This window comes from Lepisosteus oculatus, chromosome 5 (assembly GCF_040954835.1).
Source record: "Lepisosteus oculatus isolate fLepOcu1 chromosome 5, fLepOcu1.hap2, whole genome shotgun sequence".
Lineage (NCBI taxonomy): Eukaryota > Metazoa > Chordata > Actinopteri > Semionotiformes > Lepisosteidae > Lepisosteus > Lepisosteus oculatus.
In genome coordinates this window covers 38,874,311-38,901,297 of record NC_090700.1, presented here as the reverse complement: position 1 = coordinate 38,901,297, position 26,987 = coordinate 38,874,311, and the positions used below count along the sequence as shown (strand labels likewise).

Sequence of the window (26,987 nt, the reverse complement as noted above, 5' to 3'; positions counted from 1 at the left end):
TCCTACAAGGCATATTAGCATCTGAGTTCCTTGGAGGTCACCTTCCCCATAAGTCACCTCAGCCAGCAAGGTTGCCAGTGGCCGTTAGGGAGCATGCTGGGAATACACAAGGAATGATGAGGGGCGGCGCAGTTGTTAGCATTGCTGGGCTCAGTTCCTGGGATGCTGTCAGTATGGAGTCTGTCTGCTCTCCCTGTGCTTGCGTGAGTTTCCTCCAGGAGTTTCGGTTTCCTCCCTCAGGAGGAGGGTGTAATGCCCGACATCCCTCCCTAGAGGGCGCTCCACTGCTCTCATTATTGTTCGTGTCATTTAGCTCTCCAGGTGTACCCTTTTAGTGTTATTATTTAAAGACCAGCTCCTCCAGTCCTCGGGGCTCATCATTAGGGTAAGATGTCGCGAGGCCCGCCTAGCACCAGGAAACACTACGTCCGTCTCCTGAGGGCATAGGCCTCATCCCCGACACCTCCCGTTTCCTGAGCCCGGGGTCTGGAGGATCTCGCCCCGTCACCCTTGGACCTCCATGTCTCGTCTGTCCGTGTGCTCCCCCCTCCCGGGGATTTTAACTTTGTTGCGTCCCAGGATGGATTTCTAGTTGATGGACTCTTGGACTGTGCTTTGACCTCCCCTTGGACCCGTTTGGATTTGGATGCCGTTTTGTCTTCCCCTGTACACTGTCTCACGGACTGTCACTATTATTTTGTGCACTATTAAACCCCTGTGTGTTCCGTTTTACCACGCCTCCTGTTTTCTCCAGCTCTTACCGCATCGCATAGGGTCTTCTATAAGATCTGACACGGATTCCAGTCCGTCTCCGTTACAGAGGGTTATTTGGCTGTGGAAAAATCGGCCCTGGAGTGAGTGTGTGTGTGCCCCGCGATGGACTAGCATCGCATCCAGGGTGTATCCTGCCTTGTGCCCTATGCCTGCTGTGATAGGCTCTGGCTGCCCTGCAACCTGCCACTGTGTGCTGAAACGGTATGTTAGTGTTCTTGTCCTCTGTGTGAGACTTTGACAGAAACCACTCAAGAAAGAAAAGGAAGACTCCGGACCAGAGGAGTTGGCTTTGCAGGGCTTTAATTTAAGTGCTGGGTTGCTGATTACACAGGAGAGTCAGTCGAGGTCAGGGAGAAGGTCAGGGGAGGAGAGGGGGGCTGGCAGGGGTTCGAGCTGCGAGGCCGCTCAGACCCAGTTGCAGCAGGAGCAGCTGGGGTCGAACACCAGGCCGGCCGCGCAGTGCTGGTTGTAGGTCTCGCCGTTCATGCAGTGCCAGAAGTGGTTCTTGTTGGAGGCGTCGGGATACAGGCCGTTGGCTTTGCCGGCACAGAAGCCACTCCCACTCCCTCCGCTGCTGCCGCCTCCGCTGCTGCCACCACTGCTGCCGCCTCCGCTGCCGCCACCCCCTGCTGGAGTGTTGGGCGCCTGAGTCACAGGGGGCAGGGGCTGGGGTAGGGGGGTGCAGCCTGGGAAACAGGGAGAGATGACAGAGTGGGGGTCAGACCTGGCTGGCAGGGAGAGCAGAGGGTTTCAAAGTCACAGCGCTGTCCCGATTTGATTGACTAGAGCTTAGTGGACTAGATGTTCAGGGTCTGCTGGGGACAACCTGGTTAGCATGTGAAGACACACCCAGGGGTGCCTGGATCCCAGTTTGGGACCCTCCTTGTGTCACATTGCTTAGACATTCAACATCAGGTGTGCTGTTAAATTTCCTGTAAGAGCTGCTGAGGCTTGACGCATGCGGACAGACGGACAAGGGGTCAGGGAGACAGACCTGAGCTGGAGGTCCCGAGCCCGTTCCTCAGGGTGTTGATCAGAGGGTATTTGCCCTGCCCACAGAAGGTGCCACTGAAGTCGTCCAGGTCAAGGCTCCAAACCATTGCTCCTCCGAAGTTGTTCTGCTTGAGCCAATCGATCTGTGGGGGGATAGAGAGACAGGTGGGATTTATCCCAAGCACCTCTACCGAGACTTTGAAAGCCACGGATTGCTCTCGTCCAAAAGAAATGATGTTCTTTTTTCATGAGTGTGCTGACTGTGGTGCCAGTCCTGCCTCCCATGACACACACCTTGATCTGGAAGCTCTTCACGTTATCATAGCCCACCCAGGTGTTTCCACTGTAAGCATAGGGGACATCCTGTGGGGCATCCCAAGCCTGAGTGGCTCCCTGTTTGAGGAAGGTGCAGATCTGTGGAGAGAGGAGACACTCTGTTCAACAGCCAAGTGGGAGAGAAACAGCCCCTGTGCTATTGCAGCTCTTACACAGGCAGGATGGTCCAGAACCCTCACAAAACCTCATATTGCTTCATTTCTGGGGCTGCAAACACACAGAGTTATTGTAACAGGAGTTCCCAATTAGCCCTGTTGGCAGAATATTTGATCAAATTAATCATCTATGTGGTGCTAAAACATCTGAAAGTTAAATTGATCAAAAATAAGGGTGCATTACTCTTCCATTTTTGTTATTCCAATCATTGTCAGAGTGATATATAGAAAACACTATATACTTTATAAATAGTATTTATATATTATGTGTAACGTATTTGTTAAACATCTAGCCTAGCTTATAGCCTTGAATTTTGAACAAAGGCATCTGCTCAGAACATTTTTCTATTCCTAAGCCCAGGGCAGGCAGGGAAGCAGAGGCTGTAATGATTGTCTGAGGAGTACTGATGACCACTGGTCCCAGTGGCCTGGCTGAGCACTCTGACAGGTCCGAGCTCCTGGTAGACTCACCTCATAGTAGGCCCAGAAGCCAGACTGCCTGGTGTAGGTCCCAGCAGGGCCAGGGCCAGACGCGGGGGCTCCCACACCGTTGTTGGAGGGGTTGGCCAGCACAAAGGTGTGTCCGTAGGTGGGGAAGCCAACCAGCAGTTTCTGAGCAGGAGCACCGTTGCTCTTCCAGTAGTTCATGGCGTAGTCCTGGGAAAATGAACCCCGTGTTCCCGTTAGTTAAAGTCAGCTGGCAACAGGGGTCTCAAAAATCACTCTATATAAGACAGTCTTGAAATCCCTGAGAAATGAACTCCTGCATTAGTACTTTATTAAATCAAGTTCACCAGCTGTTAGCACTGAGAAATCGTACATCAGCTATGGGAGATAATGGCATCTTACAAGGAAGGAGCATCTTGTCAAGATTCATTTACTGCAGCCATTCTATTGATTTTGTATAGAAAGCATGGCCGTGCTTCGCTTTTAATTGTGATCTTATTGTTCCCTGTGCTTTCCAAGCCCCTGATGACATTGTTTAGAAAACATAGATTGCAGCTCTGCACGAAAAGCCGTATTTCCTCCAGAAAAGCCTTATTTTCTGTTTGGCTTACAAATGATTATCCATGCACATGATCTTCACATTCAATGCAGCAGCACGACCTACAGTAGATAAGTCTCTGTGTTCTAATGACCAAATACTCACCACGTTGAAGTAGATGTAGCTGCCCTGGTCAGCAGGTCCCTTGTACAGGGGGCTGTTCTCACCAGTCTGACGCTCCCAGGAGCCGTGGAAGTCATAGGTCATCACATGCAGGTAATCCAGGTACCTGGGGAGAGCAAGGGAAGTATCCATTTAATGCTTAACTTTTCAGGACTGCTGAGAAGCATACGATCTGTATTAACAGCCTCTATGCCTGTTATTCTTTGGATGTCAGAATTTGATCAGACATGAAGGTATTTAACTGTTGCAGATTTCCTTCTGCTCAGGCAACAAGTAGTAAAACCGAGTCTGTGATTGTATGACAAGCTGGACAGACACCAGGAGACACCTGGAGAGGCAGGAACACTGACAGGTCACAGCCAGAGGCCAGAGCCCGAGAGAGCCTAGCCAACAAGCAGGATTCAGCAAACAGCGCCCATGTGTTGAACGGTGTTGGCCACACAACAGCTGTGCCGACACTCACTGGGAGACCTGGGCGATCTGGTATCCAGAGTCGATGGTGCTCTTGCCGGCCGACACTGCAGCGGTCACCATCAGACGAGGACGGTTGGTCTGCTTGGCCTCAGCCTCAAAGGCAGCCAGCAATTCCTGCAGAACATTAAGGTGAACAAGCGGAGGGAGGCATAAGCATGCAGCACGGCTTGGGCAGGGAGCAGCCGTCTCCAGTCCTGGTCCCGCAGAGAGACAGCCCAGCTGAATCGGACTGCCAGTCATTAATCCAGCAAGCAAGTGACTTCATTCGTAATGCACTTCTTCATATACAGTAACTGACCGCAATTGAACAGTTCCGAGTCTCTAGAAATCTATGATTTACTGTTGTATTATAAATCCATCTGGATTGGAATTCTCAAGGACGGGAAACGTGGGTTCTGAGACACCTGGTGCTCAATCAGAAGTTCCAATGTTCTGAGACTTTTTATATACAGTGTGCTTCAGAAAAGTAACATGTTTTAATTATGTAAATAAGAGCCCATCCAGAGGGAGATCCAAATGATTCCACTTGTTGCAGACATTTAAGCATTGCTGTTATTTAAGCTCTTGATTAACCTCTAAGAGGAGCACACAGAGGTGTCACTTTGTAGGGTGGCACTGCAGACAGGTGTGCTCATCACTCCGCTGTCCTGCTCTCCTACCTGGACAAGGGTGGTGAAGAGCTGCTTGTCCTGGGCAGGGCTGCCTCTGGAGCCGGGATACTCCCAGTCCAGGTCCAGGCCGTCGAACTCGTACTGCCTCAGGAATTTAATCACCGACTGGATGAAGGTCTGACGGGTGCTGGGGCTGGCCACCATGGCGGAGAACCTGGGGTGAGAGAGGGGGCGCTTGAGAGAAGAAGAGGGAGCAGGACAGAGTGACCTTCTCACTCCAGGCTCCAGGCTCCTTAACATCCTTGGGGACAAGAGCGAAACTTCGCGAGAGGCCATACTTACTGAGCAGTTCCAAAGTTCCAGCCACCAATAGCCAGGAGGGTCTTGAGGTTTCCGTTCCTGTGAGAAGAAGAGCAGAGCTTTTGTAAATCCTTTTAATTCAGGCAAGAGACATTGTCCTTGTGAGAAACCCAACAACCATCATCGTTACTGCAGTCCACAGTCGTTACTGTGGCTTTCTGATTGGTCCACTGATTGAGTCAATCCCTAAGAAGTCTGCCCTCTGAAATGTGACGTCCACCTTTTAGTTTAATTTTTACTGTAGTTATTTGTGCTCCACCACAGAGCTGAACCAATTGTCCAAGTCACAAATCACAGAAAGTGATATTTTTACGTTGCTTGAAGCCAGAGTGGTTTTGAAGCCAATAAATTTGTTTTTAACCTTCAAAAATTAAAAGTTTGCTTTGTTGCACTGACAGGAGATTGTATCTACTGAACAGAACTTCAGACCAAAAAAAAAATCAAGGCACTGGCTGTGCTCTCTGTCTTGAGGTAAACACTTTGCTCAGTGCTGGTATTAAAGAGAGCAGAAGACCGATCTCCAACACTCACTGGTTCTTGAGGCCGTTGAACTCTCCATAGAGCTTGACATCGTCCCACTCGTAGGTCTTAATCTGATTGTTGCTCATCCCAGCGAAGGCGTAAATCAGATGGTCACACAGGCATGGGTCGACATTGGTAGGGAAGTATTTCCCAGCTCCTGGTCTGTACTGGCCCCAGTTGGTGAAGTAGCATGACAGGACATAGGAATATCCTGAAAGAGGATTGTTGGAAGGATTTACAAAGCAGATTTTCCGTTTGTGAAACAGATGTACTGTAGCACGTCTGATGGGGTGCGCAATAAATAAAGTAACATGGGGAGATGGGTGCCATGATCCATCATCAGATGTGTTTTCCTAGCAGTAGTCACAGCAGCCCAAGGATCATCTCTGAAGCAAGCCACTGAGCCCTGTATGAAGTTCCATTAGCTCCATTTCTGAGAGCTGTGACTACAGACGTCAGTGTTTTTTTACCCATTTCTCCTGTTTGTATGTCAGTGGCACTTTTCTTCAGCTAAAAAGTAAGTCTGTAATCTTGCTACTTAATAGCTGGTGTCTTCCCTTTGTGAACTGGTGCACTTGCTATAGACCTTTCTGGCCAGTAGAGGGCCAGTAGAGGGCCCTTCTACACTATTAATTGGCTGAGGACTAAAAAACAAATTTGCATCATTACTTTTTACAATGTAAATTAAGTACAATTTGTAACTGAAAAGTAAGATGGCTGTTGTGTGTTGTTTTATTTAGCCTCAGTGGTGTTTACTCCGTAATCAGCCTACTGTAAGTATGTTTCAGTTTTAGAAATGCCTCTCCAACAATTGAATATATAGGGAGAGTATGATTTTGAAGTTTCCTTCGTTTAGTTTTATCAGCAATTGAAATGGAACCTCTCCCCTCCCCATTTTATGGGCATTTTGTGAAAGCAAAGCAAAATGAGGCCTCTAAAATGGCTAAAAACAACGTGTGAGCTCCCTGTTTGTCAGGAGACACACACAGCGGAACGGGCGTCAGAAGACTTACCAAGCTGCACGTGCAGCAGGAGTGCGAGACCTGTAAGAAAATGTGAGAGGAGAGTGAAAAACGTTTTCGATGGCTGAACAGCTCTGGAGTGAGAGGAATCTTGCACTGACACTATTAGCCTCAGATAAAACAAAATCCTCCAATCAGTAATGAGAACAGTATAAAAACTGTTTGTTGTTTTCTATTTTCTTCATCACCAACTGCAGTAGTCACCTACCTGGAGCCTATAACCCTTTATAACACTTGTGCCTGGATTCATACACACCCCTTATTCAGGAGTCAGTCCCCTATGACTAATTTCCTTCTGATCAGAACCAAAATCCTGAAAAGGTTCCTACAGAACCCTTGTGCAAGGCAAGCCCCTAGCAGCCAAATGTAGTGCAGTTATTTTGCATAGGATGCCTTTCTCATAATCCCCAAATTCAACAAGTACCCCACCTAAGCTGCCTTTGCAGTGGAAGTAATCTAAGCCCAGGAGAAAAGCACAAGGCAGAGAGAACTCTACTTACCAACACAGATCAGTAGCTTGCCCATTTTCGCCTCTGTACGTCTGACTGCAGACCAGCCTGGTCCTTATATACTGTAAAACCTGCAGAAATCCTCTTATCACTCCAAGAAACTGCCTCCACTCATATTTGTTTATGAGTACAGTTAAAACAATTAGTGTATCAAGAATGTTTGATCAGGGCTATTTTTTCCAGTGTATGGAGTGACCTTGAAGGAGGAAAGTGCTAGATGTCATTGTGTCACTTGTTGTAGAATAGACCTTTCCAAAACTGGCTGACTTTTCAAAGCTGATACCAGATGAAGCAGTAAATGTTACAGTTGTTAATAATGTTAATAATTAGTTATAACAAGGTATATAATGGGCTGATCTTTTCCCCTACCCTTTGTCATTAGTAATCTACACAGTATTATCTGGTACATAAGTGTATTTTGTTGGTATTTTTAAATTTTAAATGGTTTTGAATGTCTTAAAATGTCATTACAGCTTTACTGTACTGATAAATGAACAGTTAAGTGATAAACATTTTTTAGGAGAGTGTGCAACAAAAATGTGCAAAATATTGTGTCAAGTTTTAAAAGATGACTGCAGATGATCGTATACACTTCAGTATGAGATCACATGAATATTGGGAGTATTATAAATCACAGATTATAAACCACAGGAAATTGAAATAAAACCATTTTTAAAGATGTTACTGAAAACCATTGAGTCAAAATGCATAACTCTTTATTCATCACTTGAATTATGTAGCTGCATGTATGTAAACATGATTCTGTAGCTTAGAAGAGTTGGTTTATTTGTGTGTAACACGGAGATTATAACACATTACACTGTTACATAATGGTTCTTTTAATGGTTTTGTTTTACCTGTATTTTTCCAGAAGTTTCCCAGAAGCAAATTAATTTAGTTACATGCTTGATATAGACGTTATACAGTATATATACACACTTACACTAACACAGTCGGAATCCTGAAGGGCACAGAGCACTGGGTGAGCCTTACAGTCCAGACTCCACTGGCGTTAGGAGAGCCTCAACGGGGCTCCCCAGGAGACAATGCACAGTATGCCTGGCTTGGCCATGTGTGTGCCAGCAGAGCTGGATGGTCTTGACTTGGCCAGAGCACCCCCAGCTCACCAGAGCACCTCTAGTTCACAACGGTACTACCAGTTCTCCAAGACACCCCCAGCTCACCAGAGCACCTCTAGTTCACCACGGTACTACCAGTTCTCCAAGACACCCCCAGCTCACCAGAGCACCTCTAGTTCACCACGGTACTACCAGGTCTCCAGGACTCCACAGCTTGCAAGGGCACCTCTAGTTCATCATGGTACTACCAGTTCTCCAAGATACCCCCAGCTCACCAGAGCACCTCTAGTTCACCACGGTACCTCTAGCTCAACACGGTACCACCAGTTCTCCAGGACATCCCCAGCTCACCAGGGCACCTCTAGTTCACTACGGCACTACCAGGTCTCCAGGACTCCACAGCTTGCCAGGGCATCTCTAGTTCACCATGGTACTACCAGTTCTCCAAGATACCCCCAGCTCACCACGGTACCTCTAGTTCACCAAAGTACCACCAGTTCTCCAGGACATCCCCAGCTCACCAGGGCACCTCTAGTTCACAACGGTACTACCAGGTCTCCAGGACTCCACAGCTTGCCAGGGCACCTCTAGTTCACAACGGTACTACCAGGTCTCCAGGACTCCACAGCTTGCCAAGGCACCTCTAGTTCACCATGGTACTACCAGTTCTCCAAGATACCCCCAGCTCACCAGAGCACCTCTAGTTCACCACGGTACCTCTAGTTCACCACGGTACCACCAGTTCTCCAGGACATCCCCAGCTCACCAGGGCACCTTTAGTTCACAACGGTACTACCAGGTCTCCAGGACTCCACAGCTTGCCAGGGCACCTCTAGTTTACCATGGTACTACCAGTTCTCCAAGTTACCCCCAGCTCACCACGGTACCTCTAGTTCACCACGGTACCACCAGTTCTCCAGGACATCCCCAGCTCACCAGGGGACCTCTAGTTCACAACGGTACTACCAGGTCTCCAGGACTCCACAGCTTGCCAAGGCACCTCTAGTTCACCATGGTACTACCAGTTCTCCAAGATACCCCCAGCTCACCAGAGCACCTCTAGTTCACCACGGTACCTCTAGTTCACCACGGTACCACCAGTTCTCCAGGACATCCCCAGCTCACCAGAGCACCTCTGGTTCACAACAGTACTACCAGGTCTCCAGGACTCCACAGCTTGCCAGGGCATCTCTAGTTCACCATGGTACTACCAGTTCTCCAAGATACCCCCAGCTCACCAGAGCACCTCTAGTTCACCACGGTACTACCAGTTCTCCAGGACATTCCCAGCTCACCAGGGCACCTCTAGTTCACCACGGTACCACCAGTTCTCCAGGACATTCCCAGCTCACCAGGGCACCTCTAGTTCACAACGGTACTACCAGGTCTCCAGGACTCCACAGCTTGCCAAGGCACCTCTAGTTCACCATGGTACTACCAGTTCTCCAAGATACCCCCAGCTCACCAGAGCACCTCTAGTTCACCACGGTACCTCTAGTTCACCACGGTACCACCAGTTCTCCAGGACATCCCCAGCTCACCAGAGCACCTCTGGTTCACAACGGTACTACCAGGTCTCCAGGACTCCACAGCTTGCCAGGGCATCTCTAGTTCACCATGGTACTACCAGTTCTCCAAGATACCCCCAGCTCACCACGGTACCTCTAGTTCACCACGGTACCACCAGTTCTCCAGGACATCCCCAGCTCACCAGGGCACCTCTAGTTCACAACGGTACTACCAGGTCTCCAGGACTCCACAGCTTGCCAGGGCATCTCTAGTTCACCATGGTACTACCAGTTCTCCAAGATACCCCCAGCTCACCAGAGCACCTCTAGTTCACCACGGTACCACCAGTTCTCCAGGACATCCCCAGCTCACCAGAGCACCTCTAGTTCACCACAGTACTACCAGGTCTCCAGGACTCCACAGCTTGCCAGGGCACCTCTAGTTCATCATGGTACTACCAGTTCTCCAAGATACCCCCAGCTCACCAGAGCACCTCTAGTTCACCACGGTACCTCTAGCTCAACACGGTACCACCAGTTCTCCAGGACATCCCCAGCTCACCAGGGCACCTCTAGTTCACAACGGTACTACCAGGTCTCCAGGACTCCACAGCTTGCCAGGGCATCTCTAGTTCACCATGGTACTACCAGTTCTCCAAGATACCCCCCGCTCACCACGGTACCTCTAGTTCACCACGGTACCACCAGTTCTCCAGGACATCCCCAGCTCACCAGGGCACCTCTAGTTCACAACGGTACTACCAGGTCTCCAGGACTCCACAGCTTGCCAAGGCACCTCTAGTTCACCATGGTACTACCAGTTCTCCAAGATACCCCCAGCTCACCAGAGCACCTCTAGTTCACCACGGTACCACCAGTTCTCCAGGACATCCCCAGCTCACCAGGGCACCTTTAGTTCACAACGGTACTACCAGGTCTCCAGGACTCCACAGCTTGCCAGGGCACCTCTAGTTCACCATGGTACTACCAGTTCTCCAAGATACCCCCAGCTCACCACGGTACCTCTAGTTCACCACGGTACCACCAGTTCTCCAGGACATTCCCAGCTCACCAGGGCACCTCTAGTTCACAACGGTACTACCAGGTCTCCAGGACTCCACAGCTTGCCAAGGCACCTCTAGTTCACCATGGTACTACCAGTTCTCCAAGATACCCCCAGCTCACCAGAGCACCTCTAGTTCACCACGGTACCTCTAGTTCACCACGGTACCACCAGTTCTCCAGGACATCCCCAGCTCACCAGAGCACCTCTGGTTCACAACGGTACTACCAGGTCTCCAGGACTCCATAGCTTGCCAGGGCATCTCTAGTTCACCATGGTACTACCAGTTCTCCAAGATACCCCCAGCTCACCAGAGCACCTCTAGTTCACCACGGTACCACCATTCTCCAGGACATCCCCAGCTCACCAGAGCACCTCTGGTTCACAACGGTACTACCAGGTCTCCAGGACTCCACAGCTTGCCAGGGCATCTCTAGTTCACCATGGTACTACCAGTTCTCCAAGATACCCCCAGCTCACCAGAGCACCTCTAGTTCACCACGGTACCACCAGTTCTCCAGGACATCCCCAGCTCACCAGGGCACCTCTAGATCACAACGGTACTACCAGGTCTCCAGGACTCCACAGCTTGCCAGGGCATCTCTAGTTCACCATGGTACTACCAGTTCTCCAAGATACCCCCAGTTCACCAGGCCTCCACCAGTTCGTCAAGCAGCAGCAGCCCCTGGGACTTGTGTGAGATGCGCCACTCCCTCCTTCGGTACCAAGTCTCTTCAGCTGACAAAGGAATACAGATGGGCGTGTCAGCACCAACTGAAAAGGTTATGAACTACAGCAAAATTACAAACTCACAATTTAAAGTAGTAAAAACAAAACATGGAGTCAGAATGCCAAACTGAAATTAAACCGAGACAGTAAAGGAAAATGAAATGTTGATTCACTTTAAAATGAATTTATCATCTCAGACGATAGACAAAGACGCTGAGACAAAGAACACATTCCTCAATCGCTTTTTTATATTTCTCATTGCATTTGCCAGCTCATTCACAAAAAACACGGAGAAGCAATCATTTATACATCCAGTATCAAAAAAGCACTTATTCCTGATGAGGTTTGTAGACAACAAACTACAATTTAGTCAAAATAAGAAACCACAGCTTATAAAACTTTGTTTGGGCTCACCAGTGTGGTACACTATAACATATACTGTACATACTGTACTGTACTGTACATGTGTGTCACCATTGCTACTACAACCCCAAGACCCAGCCCCAGACATGGAACATTTTCACTCCCTGGTATTTACTTAACATGAGTTAAGTGCTTTACCATCCTTATCGTTCCTATGGCACTTTAGCCTGACATTTGGAATTTTATGTAACGTATATTGTCTGATACAGCCCTGGATTAAATAATGGAATCTACTGATATGGTGCTGTACAAGGTGGTGCAGGGAACAAGGGAATATAATCATAAAGAACCACTAGTGCTTATACAAGAAATAGTTTCCACTGTTGGTGGCACTTTATTATATACAGTGCCTTCAGAACGTATTCAGACCCCTCCACTTTTTCCACACTTTGTTGTGTTTTAGACTTATTTCAAAATGGATTGAATTGATTCTTTTTTGCCATCAATCGACATCCAATACCCCATAATGACTAAGTGAAAACACGTTTTTAGAATTTTTTGCAAATTTATTAAAAATAAAAAACTGAAATCTCCCATTTACAAAAGTATTCAGACCCTTTATTATGACACTCCAAATTGACCTCAGATGCATCCTATTTCTTTTGATCCTCTTTGAGATGTCTTTAGAACGTGATCCACCTGTGGCAAATTCACTTGATTGGAAATGATTTAGAAAGGCACACACCTGTCTTTATAAGGTCATACAGTTCACAGTGCATGGCAGAGTAAAAACCAAGGCATGAAGTCCAAGGAACTGTCCGTAGACCTCCGAGATAAAAACTGGCAATGGCTTGAAGGTTCCCAGGAGCACAGTGGCCTCCATAATTGTCAAATGGAAGAAGTCTGGAACCACCAAGACTCTTCCTAGAGCTGGCCGTCCGGCCAAATTGGGTATCTGGGCAAGAAGGGACTTGGTCAGGGAGGTGACCAAGAACCCAATGGCCACTCTAACAGAGCTTCAGAGTTCCTGTGTAAAGATTGGAGAACCTGTCGGAAGGACAACCATCTCTGCAGCACTCCATCAATCAGGTCTCAATCGTAGAGTGGCTAGACCGAAGCCACTCCTGAGTAAAAGGCATATGACAGCCCACCTGGAGTTGGCCAAACGGCACTTAAAGGACTCTGGGTGCATGAGGAAAAAGATTCTCTGGTCTGATGAGACAACAATTGAACTCCATGTGTAGCGAAAACCAGGTACCGCTCATCACCTGGCTAGTACCATCCCTACGGTGAAGCCTGGTAGAGGCAGAATACTTTCTGAAGGCACTGTAAGTGTCATTGTTATAGTATGATAAAAAACAGTAAATACAAAATGGGAAAAGCAGTGCTGGAAAAGGCAAGTTATGAATAAGACTCGGGTGTTTATGTTAAAAGAAACCATTTAAGATAGGTCTTGTACACTGTATCTTTTAGACATCTTCTAATGGCTTATTGTGAGGAAGCAATTGCAAAAGCAAAGAAAAAACCTTGGGAGATACAGTTAAATTGAAGAATATAAATCAATTGATTCTATGTTAAAAAGCAATATTTAGAATATTGTGTATAATTGTGGTCACCACATTATTGGAAAGATATTGCATCCACCACTGATGTCCAGCCCCTGCCTAGGCAGTGTGTGACTGCCTTTATGTGTCAGCAACCCCACTGGAAAGCACATCAGGTAGAACCTTTCCACAGACTCTCAATAGGATTCAAAGCTGTGACTGGGCCACTTGAAGACATTGACTCATTCTTAAGCCACTCCAGTGAAGCTTTGACCTTGTCCTGTTGAAACATGACTTTTCACACTTGTTTTAATCTTTAGCCGATTAAAGATTTCCTCTAGTGTTTGCTTGCACTTTGCTCTGTCCATATTACCTTCCGTCCAAACAAGCTTTCCAGTAGCACGATGCCGTAGAGCGCCGCTGATGTAGATGATAAGCCAGCGATGGGATTTTGTGAAATAAACCCAAGAGCAGGAAGGTAACACGGCCAAGAAGGCAAGCAGCTGGGTGAGCGCCCAGCAAGCAGAAGAGACAGGCTGGGGCAGTGAAGCACAGGCAAGCATGGCCTGGGCAAGCATAGTCCAGAGCCTTAAAAAGACACAAGCAAAGTTCAAAACCAAGACAGGTCAGGGTGAAGCAGAGCCCAGAGTCCAGGCAGCATACAAAGGGAACTCAGAAACTTGTGGTGAAGCTAGAGACATAGCGAACCCTAAGACAGAGCACCAGAGCACTGCCAAGTCAAATCTTATTTCCTGTGGTCTTGAACCACCTGAGGCGGGCGTAGTGGATAAATGCCTTCAGGTGGTAAAAGGCTGTTGAATGAATTACTACAGTAACCGGTGCTGAATGACAGGAGGCCAGCTAACATCTCGCCCCACCCAATCTTCCACAAGGACGAGTATAACAGATGCTGCCATTGCCACTCTTGACTGTCAGCATAGTGTTAACTGTGATAAACGCTGTTAGGTCTGTGTCAAATGGCATTTACATTAAAAAACTCTAATATGGTCTCATCTGATCACAAAGCCTTTGTCCACTGAAGTGCTTTGTTGTAAACTCCATGAGGGATAATGGTATAAACCCAACTGGCTTTGCCAGCTTCTTCATCTTCATGGTTGGGTTTTGTTTGAAATTCCTGACCGAGGAACCTCACAAAGATAGGTGTTTTGTGTTTTATTCTGAAATCGTGAGAACCACTCTTATTGCCCAAAGACACAGGCTACTCAACTGATTGTTTAGCAAGTTAAGGTAATTTTGTGTGCCTAAAATAATTTAGGTTTGACACAGCAAAGGGTTTGAATACTTCTGTATAATCATCATGATGATTATTTCCTAACTGCTTACTCCTGGTGAGAGTCACGGTAGTAACAGGCTAAGCAGAGCAGGCCAGACTTCCCTTCCCCAGCAACAGTCTCCAGCTCTTCCCGGGGAACTCCAAGGTGCTCTCAGGGCAGCAGAGAGATATAATCCCTCCAGTGTGTCCTGGGTCTGCCCAGGGTCTCTTCCCAGTGGGACGTGCCTTACCAAACACCCAAACCACACCAACTGGCTCCTCTCGATCCAGAGGAGCAAAGACTCTACTCCAGGGTCATCCCAGAAGGCCAAGCACCGCACCCTACCATGTAAAATAAGCCCAGGAGCCCTATGAGGAGCTGAGGAGAAACCTCACTTCTGCTGCCTATACCTGTGATCTCAGTTTGTCAGTCACTACCCAGATCTCGTGACCACAGGTAAGGATATGGGTGTAGATCGACTCAAAACCAAGAGCTTTGTCTGAAACCTCAGCTCCTGCTTCACACCTACGGCTGGATACAGCATCTACATTAATACACTTCTGCACCAATCCGCTGGTCAAACTCACCATTCCCTCTACCTTCAGTCCTGAACTAGACCCAGAAGTACTTAAACTCCTCCACTCCCCCCTAACCTGGAGAGAGCAATCCACTCTTTTCTGGGAGAAAGATATGATTTTTCATTCAAATTATCTGTCTGCTTCTTTTTGCTTTAAATGTGTGGAGTAGGTTGTGTATGTAACAAACATGAATTGCTTCTTCATAATGTGATAAATGTTCACTGGTCTGCGTAGTTAGCACTCGTTATTATTAATAATGCAAAGGAATGCCGTCGGCCGAAACGTTGTGTTTTCTTTCTTCTCTTTTCAGCATGGAATAAACCTATTACTTGTTCCTTTGCAGCCTACGCATGCTGACGCAGCTACCCACCTGAATTATTATTAATAATACCTAGCTCACAGCTAGTTGCAGTACTTCAGATTCACCACATGAGGGAGGTGTAACCATTCTACAGTCACGAAAGGCCTCTGCAGCGCGCAAGAACCCAGGCGAACTGATTGAAGGCGGCGTCGAATAAATTTCACTGGACACATTGCCCGAATGTCCTTTTTTTCAGATCATGCTTTTAAACATAGAGCTTAGTAAGTAAGAAGGCTGTTGTATAATTGTATTTTGGAATGCATAACAGAAGCCTGACCAATGCACATCACTGTATTTATAAATTATAGCCCTGAGAGCTGCTATTAATAGCATGCATCCCTAAGGAAAAAAGCCTGAGATGAGAAAGACGAAATTAGTTTTGATTTATCCCCTCCTGTAGCTACTGAACATCACATTCCCTGGTATGGGCAAATAATTTATCAGAGCTGCAGGATTTCAATATGCAGTGGTGCCGACTTTTCAACTTTGTGTCATTTTGCTTAACCTAGCCCCTCAAGGACATCGATCTGAGATCTGTCACATCATCTTTCTGCTGCAAGAAAGGCAGTAACGATTTCCCGAGTGTGTTTGCCAAGCCTGCTTTCTTTCAGCGCTGAAATGAGCACAAGCACCCAAGAATGTCCCTTTGAGGTAGACTGTGTTTTCAGGGATACTGTATAAAGCAAGCCAGTGGTCTCTGAGAGGTTCAAATTTGTTTGGCCATTGAAAAATATTCAGTGTTTTGTTAGATTTTTTCTTCTTTCTCCTATTTTCTGCATTTTCTCTCTGATTGTGGATGAACATGTTTTTTGTTAAGATCTTGGAAGAGGGCTAGCGGGGCTGTGATTTTGGAATTTCTCAAAATTTCCAGATGCTGCCCAGTCCTGGCTCTCTCTCTCACTCACTCACACTCACTCACACACTCACACACACACTCACTGGAGCAGCTGAGTGTACCATGGATTCTTCTTCCTCACTAGCTCCCTGCTGACACGCTGTCAATGTGCATTACTACACCACTTGTCCACGCTTCCTTCTGGTCCTCCAGGGTGTCCCTTAGTCCTTTAATTCGGCCATCAGAAACTGTCAGGGCACAGTCATTCCCAAGCAGCAACTCTGGTCCAGCCATGACCTCATCTGTCCTCTCCACTGACCCTTACTCTAACCCCACCCTAACCTCTCTAATGCAAGCTCTAGCCCGAATCATGCCAACTTTAATCTAAACACTATTCCTCATCCCAAGGCTAAACCTGGCTCCTGATTCCCTGTGTCTTCCCTGTATCTGTGTTCCCTGGAAGGGATTGATCAGCTACTCTACACTCCCCCCCAGGGTTTGAATCTGTTCCCCCCTTTGCTGGCCATCCCACATGCTCTGTCGTCTCCTGGTCAACGTACTGTATGCAAGAAGAGGAAGAACATGAACCCACCTGCTCACCTTAATTCTAATCCTCCTAACCCCTTCCCTGCTTTTAACAACCTTAACCCTACCTCAAGATACTCACCCTTAAATGTAATCCTCCTCACCCTAACCTTAACCCAGCTACTCACCCTTAATTCTATCCTCCTCACCCTCACCTTAAACCAGCTACTCACCTTAATTCTATCCTCCTCACCCTCACCTTAAACCAGCTACTCACCTTAATTCTATCCTCCTCACCCTCACCCTAAACCAGCTACTCACCCTTAATTTTAATCCTCCTAATCCTCACTTTAACCCAGTTAGTTACCCTTAATTCTAATCCTCCTAACCCTCTACCTGCCTTTAACACCAGGCTTACCCCAAGGCTAATGTGATGACTGCTCCTCTCCCTGCTCCCGCTGTCAATCCAGTGCTCCTAGTGAGCACAGCTCCCCTCCCTGGGCCGCAGCTAACTCCACTGCTGGAGCCTTACACTGGCTAGACGTCAGAGGGGGTGACGTCACTTCTGTCCCTGGCTCAAGCACGAGCCCTGCCCTACTTTTAACCCACCCATCACCCTAGTGCCTCCAGAATCTGGCAGTCCTGGTCCCGGAGGACCTAACAGCTGGGAGAAGCCGTGAAATTAGTCTAGTTAAGAGCCGATTAAGGCCCTTAAAGGCTGAGTTGGAATAAAAACCCACTGGGATTACCCAGTCCTGTCATAACCAGAACCCTAGCTCTGACACCCAGCCACCTGTAATCCTGTAATCTCTAGAAGAGTCGGACAGGAATGGATCTGGACTGCAACTGGACCAAGATGTGGAACACTGGCATCATGTCAGCTTCAACAAACCTGCACTAAGTCACTGCCTACCAAATAAATTTGCACAATATGTTTCAGCAGGGGGCCCCATATAGTGGGATAAGCACAGTACAGTACTGTACTATGTTTTCCTGTAGTACTGACTTGTGTCTGTTGCTTGCTAGGATAGGCTCTGGATACCTTGCTACCCTGAATTAGAAGAATAAATAATAAATAATAACTCCTTACACTTATACTGCACTTTTCTGGACACTCCACTTAAAGCTCTTCACAGGTAATAGGGACTACCCTCCATCACCTCTATGTATAGCCCCCACCTGGATGATGCAACGGCAGCCAAAGAGCACCAGTACGCTCACCACACATCAGGGCGGTTAAAAAATTGATGGAAGGGCTGTATTTCCATGCTTAAGGTTAAATAGCAGGTCTGAGAAACTCAGACAGTAAAAACACACAAGAGGATTTGGAAAATTACTCACACGTTGCCTTATTACGTATGTAAACAGAAATGAGAAATGTATTTAGTAATTAGCAATTGTTTCTAGAAATAACCACAATATATATGTTTGAAAGATTTAGCTACATTATCTTATATTTTTATTGCCATAGCTATGGATTCATTTAAAACGTAAAAAAAAATCGTTTTAATGTTTCACCTCTCGTGTATCACATCCTCAACATCAAGAGTGATCATTTAAAGGCCTTACAAAAACATGTACATTGTAATGAGCTGTCTGACAGGCCACTAAGAGTAAAAAACGAAGAGCTTTAAATAGATAAATGCGTGAAACGTGGTAGTATTCTGTAGTGAAAGAAGTCCGGAACTAGCCGGGCATTTTACACAGTCAGTTCCGGAGAGCTGACAGGTGACCAGGTGACCACGCCGCACCCAGCCGCTTCAAACACAAAAGAGAAACAGCCCGCTTCATAGCTGGCCTCTACGGAAGCGCAGTGCTGCTATTAAGAAGAAAATATCTCATGTGATATCTCGTAATTACGAGAAAATACAAATGATCATTAGAGCTGTATGAACAATCTATTACATTGTGCAATTACAACACCTAGAAGCTACTGAGAGCTAAGATGGAAATTTGGGTTTAGTGACACGGACTGACTTTCGAGGGGGGGCGGATAATTCACAATGTGAACACAATCATAAGAACCCTGAGGACACTCACACTTATCCTACATACCAGAAAGAAGGTACCGGGAAATCGACTTCACTGCTGAAAACTGAAAGTAAACTCAGTCAAATGATCATGTTGGCATTATGACAATTATTGGTACTGTAACGCAACGGGGGCTCAGGCGGGCACCCTTGCCGCATCTGGTCGGCCCCATCCCGACTGGAGGCTCGAACCCGGGACTTCCGCGTCTCTCTGCGACGTAGCCCCGTGAGCTAAAGAGAGATCTCTCTACAGCCCAGTAGCTGTAGTCCTGCTATCACAGTGAAGGGCGGTGACATCACCTGCTTTGGTATGCCGGCTCTTACACAGTGCCTGTCGGCCGTAAGCGTTACAGTACTATATGTGTTATCGCGTGATTATCACATAAAATACGCGATACTATAGTATATCGTAATAACAGAAAATTTACTCCTAATTACGAGATAGCAGGTGACATTTTTTCCTTGATGGCAGCAATGCGCTTCCGTATGAAAGTGACTGCTCTAGTTTTTAATATACATTTTCAATCACATTCATTTTGTGTATCATGTTTTCCCTTCACGCACTACTTTTAGATAAGACTTGCGTTTCAGCCGTACAGTATGTCCTCCTGATTAGACAACTGGGACCTTTGGATACTTTAAAAATCCCCGCCCTCAAGTCTTTTACGTCATGTCTGCTACTGCAGCAAATTTAGCTCACTGCTTCAGACAAGAGCTCTCAGATCAAGATCCCGTTTCGGGAACTTGGCATCTCTCAGGTGTAAATCCGTGCAGAGATGAGAGCAGTAGCACCGCGCACACCCACCGAATGCGAGATGTCACTCTTGACCAGCAGAGGTCGCTCTGGCTCAGCTATCTATTGTCACTCTCTCTCTCACGCACACTCTTATTGGAAAAAGCGATGTGTGCACTGAGCTGCACCGCTCAAACCCTCCCAGATCGTCAACAAAATAACCGGGTTACAAAGGAGAGAGAAAGGAAATACTGTTTCGCCCGCAGTGCTGCCTTTAAACCAAGATACGAGTTCGCGTCGTGCACGAAACACAGCATCGATAGAGCTGCAAGCACCCAGGTCCTGTTTTGGGGTTGATTTAGTTACACTTCAGGATTAAAAAACGCTCCGGACTCGAGAGAGAGAGGGGAGAGAAGTGTTGGAGAGAAAGAAACGGATATTGTCTTTGGGGAATCAAACGCCAGGTAAGAGAAAACCTTCTTTATTTTGATGTTGGAGTCTAGAAGATGCCTGAAAGCCGTAATGAAATGTACTGCGACGGCACAAGTGAATTTCCGCACGAAAGAGTTAAGAGAGGGAGACATGGCAGTCAATTAAAAATATACTCTTTCCCCGCTGAGCCGGCTCCGAAACCCGAGTTTAATTTAAAGAGATATAGGGGCACAGACCGAGCACCTGCAGTCGAAAAATGGAGTAGGATCGATCATATAAATAAAAAGAGCCGCTTTCGCTGCCAATTATAAAGTGTGTGTGTGCGGCACTGTTTAGGTCCCTATGCAAACCTGTGCATAAAAAACCCCGGTGATGTCGTCATGGTTCTGCAAGAAAGGCGCTGTTCCTTGTCGCCTACCTGCCGTAGGCGAGCTGCCGTTGTGAAGGAGCTGCGCCTCGCCCCGGCGTCTCCACGCCTCACACCCGCTGTTTTCTGAGTCCAGCACGGTTCATTTGTTGCACACGTTTATGTTGGTTGTTCACGGTTATTGTCGTTGTAATGTTGTCAACAAAGGGGGGCAAACGGTCCGTGGTGTGAAAAGGATGAGAAATCAAGGATAGCAGAGCAGGTGCTTCAATGGAGTCGCCACGGTCCATGTCCCCGCTGTCACGGTGCTCCCTGTGCGGGTAGCCTCTCAGTCTCGGGGCCCGGAGATGAACCGTGACGGTAACCCGGGAGCTGCTGAAGGCTACTCTCCTCCGGCCATCTTCGCCACAGTTTTTGCTTTTTCTGACAACACTGCCATATCCCTCTGAGGTATTTCCTTTCCAGATACTGTCATTAATACTTGTAGTGCCCTTGCTCGCACTTTTTGTGCTGGATGAGTGGAGTTTGTGAACAAAAAAACGCTTAGCTTACTCTGTTTTTTTTGTATCTCGCATCAAAACAAAGCCGAATGACATACAGTATTCCCTCACCCCAAAGCGTGTTAACTGTGAAAATATCAAGATGTAGCTCGAATATATTGGTGCCAACTCTTCTGAGCCATCTACAAAACAGAAACGAAGCTTCTTTGTTGCGATTCCAGCGGTAAATTGTAGCTGTTTAAACTGAATCATATGATCCTCTGTACCAGTACAGTAAAGTTGCTTATTCAAGGAAAATAGCCCAGGATGCAGCGTACAGTAATGATTAACGCAAAGCAGATTTACCGTGTGGGATTCCTTAATAGTTCGCAAAAAGGAAGATTTAAAAGCAGGATTTGTGAGGATCTGACAAAACAATGAACCAGATGTATGTCTGGATTAAATGAAGTCAGGTTTAAGGATTTACAAATGTATAGGGGTCGGCTGAATTCCTCGGTTTGTTTTGCCTGACCCGATGAAGGACAGTTTCACATCATGGGCTAGCTTTGTCTGCCGTGGAGAGAGTGCCTGGCTGTTGGCTGATTACTGTGGTTGCTAAGAGGCCTGTGCTATATTAAGACAACATTCAACGTTTGCAGCAGACCGGTTAAGAGTCTCCCTGAATGAAGTGTGGTGGTACAGTACGTTTAGTATAGTAGTAGTAACCCATCCAGTCAGCTACTGCATGGACATTTTTGCCTCAGCGCACAATGAGGAGAACAGGAGCTCACCTGTTGCAGTGCAGGTGTTACAGTGCCAGAAGTTGGAATTATGAATCACTTCATAATGAGTCACTTCTTCCCAGCACCTCTCCACCTCTGTCTGGGCCTGACAGCCCCGTTTCCCCCCACAAACTCCAGCGCAGCACTTCTTCCCCAGGCGGCGCAGCATAGTCTGTGCTCCTCCTGGATTCCTTGTGGCACGTGTACGCTTTCGAAAGGTTGCGCCGATCGCAGGACCCTCCCAGATGACAGTTTAGATCTCTTGCTCTCTGCCTCACCCCCTGCTGCTGCGGGGAAGGACTGAGATGAACTGGCCTGCGATCAAGGGCCTGGCATTCCAGACAGTTAAATAGCCAGGCCTCTAGACTTCTGGAAGATGGAGTATCCCAGATACAGATCCTGACTTTGAGCAAGGTAGTGTTGATGTCCTGCTTGCCCTGCGCGATCCGTGCCTCCAGTATAAGAAAGCCACTCGCCTCTGGACAGGGTCATGGCAGCCCTGGAGCCTCTCTCAGGAGCGCAGGTTACCAGAATGGACGCCAGACCTCCCTAGAGTGCACACGCACAGGGGGACAACAGTCTCCAACTAACCTGGTCAGCATGTCTTGTTGGAAAGTGTGTGGTGGCTGAGGCTCCTGGAGAATCTGAGGGCGCTGCAGTTGCGGATCAATCCCCGAACCAAGGCGCTGCATCACCCACACCACTGTGTCCTTGCCTGCTTCCTTCTGCTTTGCTTTTAATTAGTACGAGAGGTGAAAGGGTTAATTCCTCAAACACACTATCCCCTCCACTTATCACCCTGTCCTCTTCAGCCTGTGAGGCTGTAATCCATTGCTTGTTATGGACTACAGCAATCAGCCTTGTAGTAATAATAGTACAATTTAGCTTCCACTTTTTATAAGAGATTACAGTATATGCTTATCTTGCCTACAATAACTATAATTAGCCTAATCTTACGTGTACCAGCTGTGGTATCGATTTAAGGCATTAAAACAGTGTTAATTTCTTGCGGTTGAGAATCAACCCTCATTACGATCTGTGAGTTTGAGTGTAAAGCAGTAAAAAACAAGGTTGGAAAACAGCTCTGGAAATGTCTTCGAATGGGTGTGACATCTTTGACAGAATCTGAAAAACCCTTCTGGGCGTTTTGTCAGATTGCCAGAAACGTCACTGCTGCAGGTGGACCGTCTTCAAACAAGCGGTGTGGCTGAATAAGCAGGAAACTCATCTCGTCTCCCTGCTGCCCCACTCCCTACAGTAGTGTGGTGATTTCCTATACATCTCAAGCTTTGTAACGGTCCCGGCCAGGTGTCCAGTCTCAGCGTCAGTGCAGTGAACTCTGAGGTCTAGCTGGTCACAGACCCAAACTCAAAACGTGGCTTTTGATGTGCCTTGGCCACCCCCAGCCATGAACGCGAGCAGCAGCCGACACACTGGCTGACCGCGCTTGACTCTCAGTTGTTTGTATAGTGTTATCATCCATGAAAAGCTAAAACCACCCCTCCCCCCCAATTGCAGCTAACCACGATTTGCTGTTCTGTGGTACAGTTTTCGTGACCTGCACTAGGTGTGTGGACCACAACCAGGTTCGTTAGAGGACTTTCTGACGATGCCGAAGGACAGAAGGGCTCGGCCTGCAGTGAAATGGCTTTCTTTTGAGGAATTACCCAAGAACAGGTCTTGCGAATAGTCTTTGAGACTCTTCTCAGCCCTGCGGCCTGGCTGACTCTGATTTGCTGTCTGCGTGCAGGCCTTCTGTTTGTGCCTGTGCGGCGAGGAGGTCTTCTCTTGGCTCCAATAATGGAATCTTCTGTCGAGTTGCCCCGAGCAGACAGCTCTCCCCTCACTGTGGCCTTCCCCCCTCAGCTCCCCCCACTCCCTGCCGGAGCTGCCCTGCTGCTCATTTGTGTCTGCTGGACCTTTCTGTAGCGCTGAGGCCCGAACTGGTGTTGTGCACAAGCTCTCCATGGCTGTCCGCAGGCTGCTGCTCTGGGGCTGAGCCGGTCCGAGCCAGGCAGGGATCCCTGTTGAGACTGGTGTTTGGTGATGCAAGCAATGGGTTGAGAGTGCTGAAGGTTTGTGAAGGCGTGTTTGTGGGAGTTGAGAATAATGAGATTTTGAAACCCCATGACTAGGTTTTAGGTCTAGCTAAAACAAAAAACTGTTTTCTTCTTTGTAAGATAAAAGATAAAAGGATTTTGAGCAATGATGTGAGCTTAGACAAAAAAAAATTGAGTGCGTCATAATTCATTCGTACAACCGAAAGTACACTTGAAGAAGTGAACAGCCAAGTTATATCCTAAGTTTAGAAATATGTGAAGTGCGCATCAGCATTTGTTGGAGTGTTTTTTCCGTTTCATTTTTTCTCTATTGCTTGGTCCTGTTGAAAATCATGAATATAAAACCTCCAGGCAGTGCAGGAGGTTAAATATAGTTCTTTTTTTTTACTATTTGTGTAGTAAAAACAGCCTGTGAACACACTTTGGAATGCTGGTAGAGATTTGTGCTCAGGAGACTGAACCCAGTTCTCCCTAATGCAGAGCAGCAGATCGCAGACCAGCTTGTTTTCAATTCAAGACATCTCCTGCTGAAAAGAAGTGGTGTGGGGATGGACGCAGGCCTGCAGGCTATGGAATAGATTACGCAGGATTTGGGGAGAGGAAGTGTAGGGCAGCGAGTGTGACAGAATGTGCCAGTGTCACTCACTGAACAATGGATCAGCTGGCTGCGAGTGTGTCTCTGCAGTCTCGGGCCACCGGGACCCTGCCCCGCGTGCCGGGGCTCTGGGAGCGTGTGAGAGAGAGAGTGGGGGGCGACAGCAGCCCCTTTGTTTCCTCCTCTAAGGAAGGAGGCCGTGTGACTGTGTCTGAGTCTTCCCCACCGCCTCACGTGACAGCCCCCCATCCTTTGTCCTGAAAACCTGGGAGCAGCCCTAATTGAATCCCCTTTGCGCTCTGGGGGATTCGTTTTGTGAGGCTGTATTTCAGCAGGCCGGCCTTGGGTCGCTGTGGAACAATGCCCCCCAGCCTCAAGCAGCCCCACCCCCCTCCACACACACTCTCCCCACAGTGTCTCTTAGACATGGGTGTGGAAGAACACAAGGCATATATACACCGTTTGAGTTCATAGAATCAAAATGGAATAAAAAAAAATCATTAAAAGTGCAGGTTGTTCTTGAAATTAAAGCATGTATGCATCAATTTTTCTAGTAATTTGATACCCTCTCACAGCCGTCTCCTGTTTGATCTGCAATCATTAGGTGTTGGTTTTAAGATGCTTTATTTGCATACGCCTGGGACCCAGCAGTGTACTCTGGGCCTGGGCACATTAAACAGTTGTTTCCTAAATTAGCTGTGTCCATCCAAAGAAAATGGCAAGGCCTAAATTCCTTTCCCATGGAAAGTGAGCTACTTCATTCTCTGTGTCTTTTTAACAAAATCTCTCAGGGGTTTTTGTTGACCAGAGTAAGCCTTGAGAATTCGGAGAAGCTCGCCCCCAGCAATGCTGTGTGCGCAAAAGAACGCAGAGAATCCGAAACGTCACAAAACGCTTTTGTGGAAAAGTGGGGGACCTCCGCCTGCGAAGTCTCATCTGCAGCAGCTGCTGCAGTCCTGGGAGCAGTTTCGTGCTGCCTGTGAGCAGGAGCCTTACTGGACGAGATCCTGGAGGAGGCTGGTGTGGGCTTGGCTTGGGCAGTGAGCGAGCCTCCAGCAGAGAGAGGCTCAGGGCTGCGGTTGCCGTGGCGACGGGAGGTCAAGCTGGGCTCTGCTCTCCCATCCCACATGGCAATAGCAGGCCCCACAGGGGGAGAGGAAGTGAGAAGAGCAGCTTCCTGCCTGGGCTCAAAGGAGGGAGGAACATGTTTCTTGATTATGTGTATATTGCACACCAGTCCTATTAATGTAATTAACAAAAATAGTAGGTGGTGTCATGGTGAAACATATGGAAATATAGGCTGTGAAACAATTCTGCTGCTATTTTTCCATTTGTGCTCTTTCTTCACCTGCCCATCGCTATGTCAAAAGGTGCCATTCATCAGGTGTTTTTTCTTCATCTTATAAAATGAAATCAACAATTTTGAAATGCTGTACATCTTTCTAATTTAGACCTGCTTAAAACATGGTATTTTATTAACCTTTCTTATATTTTTATAAAATCTCTATTAAGTAGAAGTAGGGTAATTTTAGGTAGGTACAACCGTAGTTTAGGGTCTGCAAATTTCATTTTTTATATTGTTTGTAAACTAACAAACTAGTTTAGTTTTTTTCTCCATTAGGTAGACTAATTGAATATTAGTGAAGTTTGAATTACCTGAAAGGCTGATCCCCTGGAAATGATTCATTGCAAATGTTTTGATCAATCCTGGCTGAGTCTGGCCTTCTCCCTTCTACTTTGTCATTTGGGATCTGAAAGTATTATTGAAAACCTCCAGCTGATCTTCTTTGGCCAGAAGTCAAGACTTAACCATGAGTCTCTGACAATGTGTGTCTTTGAATTAACCCAATACTTTACCCTTCAGCCTCCCTGGGAGTAGTCTTTTTCTGTGTGGTTCAGTTCTCTTCTAGATGAAGAAATCTCAGTTCAAGAGCCGCTGATCTCTCTTATCGCCCCATGTGGGATTGTCCTTTGTTTCCTTGGTGCCTACACACTGCCTGTGTGTGTGTCTGAGCTGAGCTCACTGCTCCAGATTCCTCTGGTCTGTCACACAAGGTATCAGATTGCGGTAATCTGTCAATTTAATCACACATGCATCTGTTTTCTTCTTTTTTTCCTTTACCTTATATCATTTCTTAAACAGGACTCCTTCCTAACCAGGTCACTTGAAACATTAGAATGAAAGAATCTTTACGTACAAATAAGAGCCAGATGGTGAGCACGGAAGTTGTAAATATATGCTTTAAAAAATTAATGGAAGGTAGGGACCTGTTAAACAGGTTTGTATCACAAAGGCTGTTGTGTAATAGTTGCTGTAAATATGGTAGTGTTAGTACATGCTTGTGCATAATAATGGTGTTGCATTTGTACAATTTGTGACAAAGTGCCAACCTGAAAAAAAACTGCACATGGCCTAGGAGGACATGAACTTAAATTTCTAGATTTCTACTCTTATATTCTTTTATCTTTACTGATTTAAATATGTTTTTGAAAAAAATATTCATTCCACCATAAGACAAGTGTTTGGAAGTAAGAGTTTTTATTCTGTTGTTTTTTGGAAGAGGTGTTAAAGAAGTCGGAACACTCCTCAGAAAAGCACGAGACAAAATAAGCTTAATTCCAGGTACTCTTTAATAGTGTACTGTGTTCTTATGAAAAATGTCATTGCGCAACATTATCTACATACCAGATACAGGGTTGTTACAAAATGTGTTTACACAAGTGTG

The 26,987-nt window shown here is 47.0% G+C and overlaps 2 protein-coding genes across 5 annotated transcripts in view; one reads left to right on the top strand and one right to left on the bottom strand.

The window, feature by feature from the left end:
• Window positions 1-1,063: 1,063 nt before the first annotated feature.
• Window positions 1,064-26,155, bottom strand: LOC102691530 (acidic mammalian chitinase-like). Of its 3 annotated transcripts, XM_069190377.1 has the most exons (14): window positions 20,397-21,178; window positions 8,948-11,312; window positions 7,868-8,833; window positions 6,916-6,995; window positions 6,407-6,436; window positions 5,403-5,604; window positions 4,854-4,910; window positions 4,560-4,725; window positions 3,890-4,014; window positions 3,409-3,532; window positions 2,730-2,915; window positions 2,062-2,181; window positions 1,769-1,910; window positions 1,064-1,460 (listed from the first exon to the last, which is right to left on the bottom strand). In XM_069190377.1, the coding sequence occupies exons 4-14, from the start codon at window positions 6,938-6,940 to the stop codon at window positions 1,180-1,182; spliced, it is 1,458 nt and encodes a 485-aa protein (XP_069046478.1). In that variant the 5' UTR covers window positions 6,941-6,995; window positions 7,868-8,833; window positions 8,948-11,312; window positions 20,397-21,178; the 3' UTR covers window positions 1,064-1,179. The 3 variants fall into 3 exon arrangements, with proteins under 3 accessions (XP_069046478.1, XP_069046479.1, XP_006628624.1); XM_069190378.1 differs by lacking the exons at window positions 7,868-8,833; window positions 8,948-11,312; window positions 20,397-21,178 and adding an exon at window positions 25,918-26,155; XM_006628561.3 differs by lacking the exons at window positions 7,868-8,833; window positions 8,948-11,312.
• pik3c2b (phosphatidylinositol-4-phosphate 3-kinase, catalytic subunit type 2 beta) overlaps window positions 19,656-26,987 on the top strand; it is a 47,350-nt gene continuing 40,018 nt past the window's right edge. Inside the window, exon 1 of one of the 2 annotated variants that reach the window (XM_006628457.3) lies at window positions 19,656-20,010. The gene's annotated coding sequence lies outside the window, so the exon portion shown is untranslated. The remainder of the gene's footprint in view (window positions 20,011-26,987) is intronic. The other variant, XM_015342728.2, reaches the window with a different exon arrangement.